Here is a 12,763-nt window from a genome sequence, read left to right on the forward strand (position 1 = left end):
TGTTTATTTATTTTTTAATTCTCAAAATATCAATTAATAATTTGTAGGAAAATATAATAGAAATATTGTTTGTCTTTATTACATGCTTACAAAAATCTCATTCATTCATAATCTAAGTTTAGTTTGCAATTGTGAGGCACTTAGTTCCTTCTCAAGCTTTTAATATTCAATCTCTACTTTTTTTTATAAAATTGTTTTTCCTGCAAACCATTAATGAATTATGTACTACTTGTGTATATCGTATATAATAATAATGTGAATGAATTTTCAGTTCTGTGTAATATCGATAATAAGATCAATGAAATATCTACATGTTGCGCCATTTATATGTGGTCAATGTTGAATAACTTGAACAATTTTTAATGAATTTATTTTTTATTCTATTTTAAATATTTTTTTTGAATATATTTTTTTAACAGCAATCAGATCCTTACGTCCTATGAGCTGTTGGGCTGAAACTTCTCCTTACTTCGTATTTGAGATAGTAACTCAATGGTTAATCCATCCATATTTGATGATTTGGTTATTAGAATTAATCTAATGGTGCTTTTTATTGGTGCAGCAATACCGGGTGAGGGCTATTTTTACTTGAAAATATATTGCTATCTATATTTCCAAGTGAAAATCGTTGTCACTGCTGCCTGACAACAGGCTGCTCGAAGTGGGTATTGAAACAGGGACCTCTGATTCAGGTCCCGTCGCTCTTAACCGCTTACCTACGGGCAAGCCCTTCAATGAATTTTGATAATTTTTTTATCAGATTTAAAGCCTTTTTTAGCTAGGTTAGGAAAACAACGTCGATCAAATTATTACTTTCTTCATTTTCAACATTATTCAATGTTTCCATTGACCACATATTGATGGCGCACCCTGTATATAATCGTAGGGAGCGTCTATTAATTAAATACATCTGATGATTGGTGGGGGAGGGGGGTGTTAATTTTGAATAACACCAAGGGGGAAGAAGGGACCAAAAATTATATAATTTGAATACAAAAAGTAAATATTTTTCGAAAATAGTTGTTGATATGCATAGTTTAGCGATTTATCAATCATATTTCATAGCCCTAATGATAATTTGGTAGCTATTATTTTTATGATTAATTAATTATTTTAAAAAATCAAATGTTTACCATAATCATGTTCTTCAAGTTCGGTGGCCGATCTCGTCGGTCAATGACAACAGTATGCAACGCGACATTAAATGCAACAATGTAGCATTTAGAACGTAAATAGACCTGAACGAAAAAGCTGCATGCAAAAAAATACAAATGTTATTATTTTTAACCGAATATATCAAGCAATAAACTAGTATCCAAAACCACAAATATTCTGTTTCTGAAAGTAGTTCACATAATTGGTATTCATGGTCGAACCCATTTTAACATGATTCATAGTAAAATAAGATTTTATATGTTCAAAAATTTGAGACAAACTTGTTGAATAAAAGGGAAAATGAAAATGCGAGCAAGTAATCGTTAAATGTTATATATAATTAACTTCCCGTAGGGTAAGTTATAGTAATAGCAAAAAAATCCGAAATGAAAATTTTTATATATCTTTACGTTTCAGGGGTTTTTGAACATTTTGGCATACCTTAAAAAAAATGGATGTTTCAGTGTGTGTGTATGTGTGTATATGTGCGTGTATGTATGTGTATGTGTGCGAATTTTAGTCGACGATTTCGGGAGAACTGATCAAATTTTCATGAAGCAGGTCTAGCGGTTTCGGAGATCTGGTGAAAAAAGTAAAAAAAAGCCTCGGTCAAAAATGATCCTTAGACATATGCACATCAAGTTATCAGGTATTTTATAGAAATTTTAACAAAAAGTATAAATTTTGTTTACATTCCTATGGGTTCCGTACCAATGTTTATTCATTAAACGGCACCGCGGCGCTTACGCGCTTTGATATTTCGTCTCTTTGCAGTTAAAGCAATATAATCGAACTGAAAGAAGTTCAGAATTTCCAAATTATTTCAAAATAAAGAAAACATTTTTTTCAAAAAAAATTTTTTTTTTCAAAATAAAGTATATTTTTGTCAAAAATTTATAGTTTCTCAAAAATCTAATTTTTTTTAAAGTAAAATTTATAAAATAAATTTTATTCTTATCGTGAATACAGAAAGACAAATAATATAATAATTATTATTAACTTCACAATTTATCAAAAATACAGCAGATATTTCAGGATATAATTCTAACATAAATATTAGATTTTCTTTATGAGTAAAGTTCTAATCAAATTTCTTCTCAGGACGCGGAAAATATGATCATAAATCTTGTCAGTTCGACTCGAAGAAAAACAAAGAAAATGTAAAATTCTAAAGTGCTCTTGCATAAAATAGTAATTGAGGGTACTTCTTGTAGAGTTTTAAATATAATTATCATATTTTAATGCTATTAGTTCATTGTTTTCTGAGTAATTGATTAATATGATATAAACTTCACTTAAAATAATTATAAATATAACTATCTACACATCTATCTACTGTGGAACAAGTAGATTTTTTGTACTTTATTTCTGAATTTTTACATTAGAATTTATTAATCAAACTGAATTAATTAATCAACATTGTTCTAGATCTACACCCTTAAACAGAAACTATTAAAAATATATTAAGAACGTTCTCAAATTAATATTAATCATATTTATAGTTACATATACTAATAATTCAATTGTAAATGGTTAAAAATAAATTCAAAAGAATGCTTTAATTAGCCAGGAAACCGTTTCATATTACAAAATTTCATAATAAAAATTTCGTGAATGACAATACGGTATGTGGGTTATGCAGATTGCACTATGTAAGCAATTTTTGATATTGTGACAATTTTTTAAAAAATGCAAGTTCGAAATATTTTTATAAGTTTTGGTCTGTGTTCTTATTATAAAATATCCAAATATAGAATAAGCTTTTTGTTAGGCATAATATGAAAGTATTCAATGCTATGCTAGGACAGAGTTTGGCATTATTTTTAATTATTTTTTATACATAATACATAATAATCTTAGAGGAGTGGTTAAGATTAAGACGTAAAAATAAGTATGATAGATAAAAGTTAGATTATCTATAATATATAATAGTATGATAGATATTAGTAATATTATCTATCATATCACTATATTAAGTCTTATAACGTATTGTAATAAATCTTGAGTACTTTCATATGAAAATAAATACTTGTAGGTGTTAATAAATACAATTAACAACAAAATAATTATGATAAATCTTATTAACGGATGTAGATTATAAACTCAACGACTCGCTCATACATGTACAATTTAATGTATAGATTAACTATTTATAATAAAGTTAATCAATAAGAAATCAATATATTAGTTTACGTGTAAAGAACGTGAGTTCTTCTTGAAATATATCTAATGTTTTTTAAATTTCTGAAATCGGTCCAGCTTTTGAGACAAAGTTTAGAAAATGTCAAAATAACGTCTAGAAAAACAAAACTCTTCTTCGAAAAGTTAGAAAAAAGAAATAGACTTGATTGAGTGTAGAAATATCAGTAATAAAATTAATTTGAATTTAAATTTTTACAATATGTTTCACTTATGAAGTTTTCATCACAATTTGATAGTGAGTTCTAAGGGCTTATCTTTTATATTTCCTAAGAAATAAATTCATTTTTCATGGTCAAATATTTTATATGAGGGCCACAACGTTTTTAAAAACGTTAAGATGAGGCGCGACCCATGAAAGGTTGGGAAACACTGATTTAGATCATTTGGAAAATAATTTTTTTTATATATTTCTGCGTTAGAAAAAATGGATGTATGTATGTGTGTGTGCGGATACAAATTTTTGTTGATGATTTCGGGAACACCGATCAACCAATTAAAATAATTCAAAAAACATTTGATTCGTATTGATGAGGAGATATGCTGATTAGTTTTTTACGAAGGCAGGTCTAGCCGTTCCGTAGATACGGGACAAAAAGTGTCAAAAACGGTAACTCAGTTTTTAAGAGAACGGAGCGTCCGATTTTAATAATTCAAAAAACATATTACTTGTATTGACACGATGAAAAACTGATTAAATTTTTGCGAAGGACTCTCAATAGAAATAAATTTAAAAAATGTCATGTGGCGGTCAAAAATGTTTATTGGATATATGTACATCAAATTAAGAGACATTTTATAGAGATTTCAATAATGTGTACACATTTTGTGTATTTTTTTTTGGGTTTCACACCAAGAATTTTAATTACGGTACGGGAAGTTCCAGCAATTTGCCTTAAGGCTCATGCTGGTTGCCATGCACTCTACTAGTTTTGACATCTTTGGTTTGGATATAGTTGTATTCCCTATATCCAAATTGGTTAGATAGTAGCTTTTCTTGCAAGTAAATGTTGTGTGTGTCAAGTTTTGATTTCCGTCAGAGGAGCCAGTGATATATTTTTCTTGTATTGAAATATGAGATTATTTTTTATAAATACGACTAATATTTTTTACCGGTATAGAAATAAAAATGAAACTAAATACATTTCTAAGTTGCATGCATTTGTTAGTAAATTCTCAATTTCTTATTAAAAATATAACTAAAAAATATTAAAATTTTTCCTGTTTTACAATCGTCTTAATAATTTTATTTTTTTCTTTCAGATATTTTCGAGCATTCTTAAAAACTGGACGAGCATCTGCAATGCACTGCGGGAGCAGGCTCGGCACTCGTGGAACTTCTAGACCACGAACCATCGCCAGAGATCCGCTACAGACGAATCGCAGGCAAAACATATCAAATCAAAAATACACGAAACTTTCTTCTGCCGAAGCAAAAAAGTGTAGAAGAGGTGCCGGCACATTACACAAGAGGATTTGGAAATTCCACGAAAAGCCAAAGAGAATTGGAGAAACAAGAGAGAAAAGATTTGGAAGCAGTATATAAGGAATTTCCAAAACCAATCAAGAATAGAGAGTCAAGTCACCAGAAACTTATAGCAAATAATATAAAATTTACTAAAACTAGAAGTGTTGAAGATCATCTTCCATTAATCCAAGAACTTCCTCCACAAAGACCAGCAAGACGCAGAAAAGTACCAATCAACGATAATAAATCATCACCGTCAACAGTTGACCAGGGCTATCAAGGTGTCATCGACCAAGCTAATCATTTAACCTCCTTATCAACAAAATCATCGAGTCAAATAGATTTAAACAAATCAGCAATCAATAATCAGCAACGAATCAATTTCTCCCCCCTTCAACCGAACGATAACCGTTCGGCGAATGACAAATGTCCAGAGCGTTCAGTATCGGTGCGATGTGCCCGCCGACGGGAGCCGTGCGCGTCTAATCCCGCGGAAATAGTGACCCAGTTTTTCCGAGATTTTCTTTCATCTTTGATAGTATCTCCGGAAATAATCAGGATGCTCATAAGGGCGATGAAGCTCAAAGAGCGGATGGTGTTGGGATTCGCGGTGGGCCTGGTGCTCTTCACTCTATTGCTGGTCGTCGACCTTCAAATGGATTTTGGAGTTTCCAGGCAAAGGTTTTTCAAAACACATGATCGCGTCCGGTACGTGGTTGATGAGGATGGACCTAATCAAGCTTATATGACGTTTAAGAAGAAACAAGAAATTGTAGAAAAGTGAGTAGGAATTTCTTATTTTTTATTTAAATCTAAACATCTCTACATATACATTGGAATATTCGTTTTTTAATAAGGGAAGTTTGGGGCTAGTTGTAACAGGAGTATTTAGTAGCAGGTGCTTTTAAATAGAATCTTAAACGATATTGATCTAATTTTTTGTTTTGATTGGACATTTAAACCAAATTTAAATTGGAAATTTAATTATTATCATAACTATTGTCCTGAAAGCCAATTCAGTAAACAGTGCGTAATTTGTCAAATTGTGCAGGTGCATAATTTTTCACAATAGGAGAGATAGTTGCTTTATGTAATGGGGGTAACCAGTAACAGGCATTTTTCAATAGGATTCTAAAAGATATCAAAATATTGTTTTTGTCTCGATTGGACATTTAAACCATCCTGCACATTATTGTCCCTCAGGCACAATTCAGTAAACCGAATTGTGCAGGTGCATCATTTTTCACAATATGGGGCTTTATGTAACGGGGTTAACTAGTAAGAGTAGTTTTTCAACAGAATTCTAAAAGATATTAAATTTTTTTTTGTTCAAATTGGACATTTAAATCGTCCTGCATTATATTGCCATAGTTATGGTCCCGCAGGCTGATGCAGTAAGCATCATTGTGAATGGCCGTCATTTTTGGGGGGTGATACAAAGTTGATTTATCATAAAATTTAGGTTTGTGTTATTATTATCAACTAATTTTAAATTTTTAATGTCTTATTTTGTTTAAAATTTATAAATTTTTGATAATGTGTAACAAGCTTAGTAATTGCTAAATTGTGTAAATAGCTTTCTTGATTAATGTAAAATAATCACACCGGGGTTAGTTGAAACAGAACCTTGGGGCTAGTTGTAATATACAAGGATTATATACAGATTTAAGTAAAGAAGATTGTTTGGTATGTAAGATGTGAGCAAATTGTATAAGAGGAGACACTATATTTTTTATTTGCATTATGGTATTTATTGTATATAACGTTGATTCATGATTAAAATTAAATTGCAGAAGACATTATATATTTTATTTGTAATAATTATAGTTTTCGTATACATGGAAAGAAATACTTAGAAACAAGTCAATTTTCTTAAAAAATCAGTAAAAAACAAATTATCAGAGGCATTATTATAGTTTTTATTGTTACTACTTATTTCGGCAGATGTTACAACTAATCTCAAACACGGGGTAAGTTGTAATACCGCACTTCTCTAGGAATTGATTAATTGTAAAATACTGAACAACGGTTATGGGATTATTTTTATTTGTTTTGGTAGAGGAATAGTTGCAGCTCCATCCATTTTTCCATCTTTATTTCGTAAAAATATAATCAGTAAAAAACAACTGTTACAACAAGCCCCTAGGTTTTCAACCAATTTAACATTTCTTAATATTTTGTTTGTCTGAATATTTGTTTGGGCTAATTTAAGAAACGACTGAACATTTTGGACATTTTTGGCGGGTAACTGATGTAATTGGGCGAGCAACTGATGTTATTATTTATATTAAATTCTATGGCAACTAAGTTTAGTTGAAGTATTTTTTATGATTTGGCATATATTAATTACTTCAATACAATAATAGCAATTTTTATATTAAGATAGTTTGATATTATTTGAAATAATAGATAAACGCCTTGGCTATAAATAAAAGGGTGTACAGTTTCTTTCCGCAAAAAATGAGCAGAATTATAAATAAAAGCATGAATATGAATAGTTGTAATTAGATTCTTCCAACTTCAGCATAAATTAATACGCGTATTTGATTTGGTAAACAAAACCTTATATATTAATTGCAAGAAAAATATTACAATCAAGTTTCATGAAATAAATAAAATTAAAGATTATTAATTTTTTTTTAAGTAAAAAAATTTAATACCTTACTAATTTAATTTATTAAATAAGGGTAATTGGAAATTGATCTTGCATTCATACAAAATAAATTATTATAAATAAATTATTATTATTGGCAGGATAAAGTTAATTTTAATAAACAATAAAATTCTAAAGAAATAACCAAATAATAAATCGATTATTATTCTATGATCTTTTTTTTTTATTCATTTAGATTGGCACAAAAAAAACAAAATCTATTTTGCTAATACAAAGGACTATATAAGCGTAAAATAAGATTTTTCAGGAATAACTTTTTTTATAATATGTATAGGATAACTGGTGTATAAAAAAATTAGAAGCGAATAATTAAACATTAAACAAGGCTTAAATATTTGAATTAAATTAGAAGCGAATAATTAATTAAACAAGGCTTAAATATTTGAAATAAATAATTATTTTCGGAATATCAAAGCTAAAAATTCATAACGCTAACATTTTCTCAGTAGTTTTAGTTAAAATCTAAACTAGATTTCAAATTATATATCAAATGCATGGAATTAAGACTAAGTTTCAGTTTAGTATTTGTAGCAACTACTTGATATTTCTGATTTACATGTGAGCAATGAAATTATATATTTTAAAATCATATTCACCTTGTAATTTTCTTCAAATCCACATAATTATTTTTACCCTTTTACCCTTCTGCATTGGCTTTTCACCTTCAGAATTTTGAACCACATTTTGGATTTATTTTTAATAATAATTATATTTATTATCCATGAATTCCAGTAATTTAATTAATAACTGCATAATACGATGCTGTTAACATCAGATTTGATCTTTTACAAAAAGTTTTTACAAAATAGTTTTGTATAATGAATTGGAAGAGAATTAAAGAAATTTTTGGTCTCTCATTAGAAACCATTTGCTCATTACATCTACTTATTTATTATCACCATTTTGTGTATAATTGATTTTAAATAGTTTTTTCCTAAACATTTATTATTACAAAACACTGGCGTTAGCAATATTGGCTTCAATGGCGCCTTCAGCAAATTGCACATTTTTATTTGTAATTTGACACTTTTGTTATTCCATTAGAAGTATTATTCATTTCGAAACTTGGCGCAATATTCTTTTGGAAATATTTTGATTAACTTGCAAAGAGTGAATTAATACTTTTTGCAATTATTGATTATTTACTATAGTAAATAAATTTATAATTTAATAATATGCACGTGGAAATAGCACAGTTTCAATACATTATTTTATTGATGTTGGTCATTTGAACACTGTATATGTATTTATTTACTCAGAAGCAATTCTGATAAAATTATAATAAACTAGCATGAAATAATTATATATGAAAAAAAGTTTTCACATTTTATCACTATTTGTAAATAGTGCAGTCATATAACTTTTCCTTTGTGTAATTAGCTTTTACACTAACGTGATTCTTAAATTATTAGATTTAATTATTTTTATTTATCATAAGTGATATGTATTTTATTATTGCTCAATTTAAAAAAAAGATTCAAACAATGCATTTTTTGTATTCATATTATCAATAATCATATCACAGTGATTGTTAACATTACTAATATGTACAAAATTTGCGAATGGTACTACAAGTGTGAGTAATTGACAATGTGAGCTTAACATATTCAAAATAATCGCCTTTCCATTACATTTGTACAGATGACTTGTATCTTTTAAATTACTGCTAATTCTGGAGTGGTTGACCTAAACCTGAGTCCAATTATCAAAAGTAGTGCCATGTCCAAAAATATTGCGACAGCAGACATAAAGAACTGCTGATATTGTTCCATGTTGCTAAACCAAGTTACAATAATCACAAGCAATTCTCCTAGTGCCATTGAAAAGGAATATAATGCTTGAATAAACGCTTTGAGGGACATAGGCGCTTCCAAGTATGCGAATTCGTTCATGGCTATACCGAAATATACTTCTCCAAAAATGATAATAATGTTTTGAGGTATTATCCATGCCATGTGCCATGCATATGGTTCTGTGACAGTGTATACAGTGCCTGAACCCCCTGTAACTAACGCCAAATATACTCCTCCTTGACGCGCTTGGAAACTGAGAACTTGTTTCCCATCCTGATACAACTCATAAGTATCAGGCAACAGTTCTATGGATCTACTCTTATCTAAATCGGTATCCAATATTTTTCGTGGGTTAAAATGTAATTTTACATCTTTCGAATCCAATACGTGTAAGGGCTCTCCGGTATCAGCTCCAATCACGGTCAAAATAGGCAATCCAGATTCACTTCTGTCTATTTGGTGGAAAGAATGTTCTACTGTAGCTACACCAGAACTGTTTTTTATAAAAACAAGAACGGCTTGTTGAGGCACAATATGAATGGTACTTTCCACAGATTCAAAACAACTACCGGCGATTTTGATTGGCACACTTTTTATTCTGTCTATTTTGAAATTTTCGTCGTTGAATTTTCCGAATGGGTTTAATGTAAGTTGTCGGTCTTCTAAAGTAACTAAGCTAATGCAATCAAACCCATTAACTGCGCTGACTATTGCTGTTCCTTTGGGCACTGGATTAGGAGCATCGCGCCGAATCATCATTTCTAGCACGCCCGCACAAACAAACGCCAAGGCAACCATCAATCCGCCAAATATCATGCGTCTAAATGGGCGATCCATTTTAGAGCGAAAAATATAGGGATCAAGAAACCTCATAATCAGCGGTATTAAAATTATACTTAATAAAGGATTTAGCATCTGGGAATGCTCAGGTATGATCAAAGCGTTTCCAACCTTTCCATTCAGTCTTGATGCTTGGAAAAACCATTTTGTATGTATTTGGGTATGAACACCTTGATAAATGGGCACCACTGAGAAGACTATCATTATTTGAAATACTCTTTTAATATCGGCTACAAGTTGAGCTCCATATTGTGGTTCAGCATGGTCTAACCAATGCGGTTTCGGATTGGTTTTTCTGTTTTTGATGGAGTTCACCATTCCATTTCCTATGCACCGTAAAACATGGGGTGCTACACGTTGCTCTACTTTCCTGTATATATAAAAGGCTAATCCAGAAACGAGGATTATGAAAGCAATTACTCTAAACAAAAGGCTTAGACCATATCCAATTATGTAACAGTCCTGTTCGTTGAAACAGGCAAACTCTGTCTTAAGTTGTGGACCAATGAACATACCAGAAAGTACTGCCACATTTGTGAATATGTAATCTAATTGAAGAAATTTTATGAAAATCGGTCGCTGATCTGGAAATTTGAATTGATCTCCGTTAAATGAGCCTTGTGCACCTCCTGAGATCATGCTAGTAAATATGTCTACTGTAAAGAATGCGTAAAAAGCGTACGCACCCATGCTTCTCCATCTGGGATGAGATATGCCGACAACTGGAATTAGAGCGATCAGCTCTATAACATGACAAATTGCAATAATTATCAGTTTATTATTTATACTGTCGACAAAGAGGGATCCCACAGGCTGCACTAGAAATTTTAGCATGTTAACTGTATGCATGATCATTACTACTTCATCCGTTGTGTATTCTATTTGTTCTCGCAAAAACATTTTACTTATCGCCCAGAAACATTTTTCCGCAAAGCCAAATGTGACTGTTACCATTAATATAAAGAAGACTGCCTTGGGGAGTCTTCGTACACTAACCTCATCATCATCCATGCTCGATATATTTTTCTAGCTTTCAAGCTTAATTTGCAATCAACTCTTGAGATATGATGTTTTGCGATAGAATGTCGAAGGATTTTATCATCTATTGTAATTATATTACATCTTGAATAAGAAATAAATCGGTTTGGCGTTGATTATATTCTTTTCAATAAATTCACATATCAAATGCAATGACACTTCATATCAAACTTTTGTTATTGCCTGATCATGATGACTATTTTAAATTTTGGTAATATAGACATTTATAGATTATAAACAAGTATATAATTTGTATCTTTAAAATACTAGTATTCAAATTTATATCTGGGTATTTATTTTATAGAAAATGCTTCTTTACGCAACTAAAAGTTGAATCTAATTTGAACAAATGAAATCAATTTTCATTTAGACATGTGTCAACATTATTTATATTGTCAGAAATTTAATTTGCGAGTGATAAATAATATTCGTATATATATATATATATATATATTTAATTATCAGTCTCCTAAAAACTGCGTAATTAAAGAATACGTTCTTTTAAATGTGAATATGTAAGATTGCACCTTTTAAATAATTATCCACAGTATTAAATGATTCCGTCTTTCTTTTTAATTATGCATCATTAACATTAAATTTTTATTATTTTATTATTTTATTATTAATTTTCATTTTTAATATTTTAATTTTAATCATTTACTTCATTTTACTTATATGGTAATCAATCTCCAAACGTTGTAAACTACGTTTTCGTAAAATAGGTCCATTTTTCTTAAATCATAAAAGTAATTTGCATAAAAATTACCCTCTTATAATTGATAAAGATTGATATTTTGTATGGTAACAAAAAACTTAAAATGTTTATAAAACATGAATTGAACAATATTATTAATCCCTATATTATGATTTTTCAAACAGTTTATCTATTTTTTTTTCAAAATGTACTGTATGCATTCATACAGCGTTCAGTAATAATAAAGCATAACTTTTATACAAAAACACACATTTTGGGGGTTTCGTATGCCATTATCATGATTTGTTTAAAAACTAGTGGGGCGCATGGCATCGTGCCTTAAGGCAAATTGCTGGAACTTCCCGTACCAAAATTTTTTTTTTTAAAGATTAACATCTTTGAAAAAAATTTACTCTGAAAAATTTAGATTTTTGAGAAACTATAAATTTTTGACAAAAATGAACTTTTTTGAAAAAAAGACTTTTTGAAGAAAAATTTATTTTGAAATATTTTAGAAATTCTGAACTTTTTTTCAAAGCAATCGTACTGCTTTAACTGCATAGAGACGAAATATCGAAGCGCGTAAGCGCCGCGTCGCCGTCTAACGGATAAACGTTGGTACGGAACCCATAGAAATGTAAACAAAATTTATACATATTGTTAAAATCTCTATAAAATATCTGATAATTTGATGTGCATATGTCTAATGATCATGACCGCCTAAAGGCATTTTTTTTTACTTTTTTTACTAGATCTCCGAAACCGCTAGACCTGCCTTCATGAAAATTTGACCAGTTTTTCATCTTATTAATACAATTAAAATGTTTATTGAACTATTCAAATTGGACGCTCCGTTCTCTTAAAAACTCAGTTACCGTTTTTTGGCACTGTTTGCCCTATAT

The 12,763-nt window shown here is 29.7% G+C and overlaps 1 protein-coding gene across 1 annotated transcript in view; it reads left to right on the top strand.

Annotated features, from left to right (window-relative positions):
- Window positions 1-4,637: 4,637 nt before the first annotated feature.
- The window catches only part of LOC113385910 (extracellular serine/threonine protein CG31145), a gene marked incomplete at its 5' end in the record, with an annotated part of 49,884 nt that continues 41,758 nt past the window's right edge, over window positions 4,638-12,763 (top strand). Inside the window, one exon of the mRNA XM_026623735.1 lies at window positions 4,638-5,602. Within this exon, the coding sequence (XP_026479520.1) occupies window positions 4,638-5,602 (965 nt within the window). The remainder of the gene's footprint in view (window positions 5,603-12,763) is intronic.

The sequence above is a fragment of the Ctenocephalides felis genome, unplaced genomic scaffold (assembly GCF_003426905.1).
Source record: "Ctenocephalides felis isolate EL2017-DRISC unplaced genomic scaffold, ASM342690v1 CF-g0.4_SCAFFOLD_00845, whole genome shotgun sequence".
NCBI classification, from domain to species: Eukaryota; Metazoa; Arthropoda; class Insecta; order Siphonaptera; family Pulicidae; genus Ctenocephalides; species Ctenocephalides felis.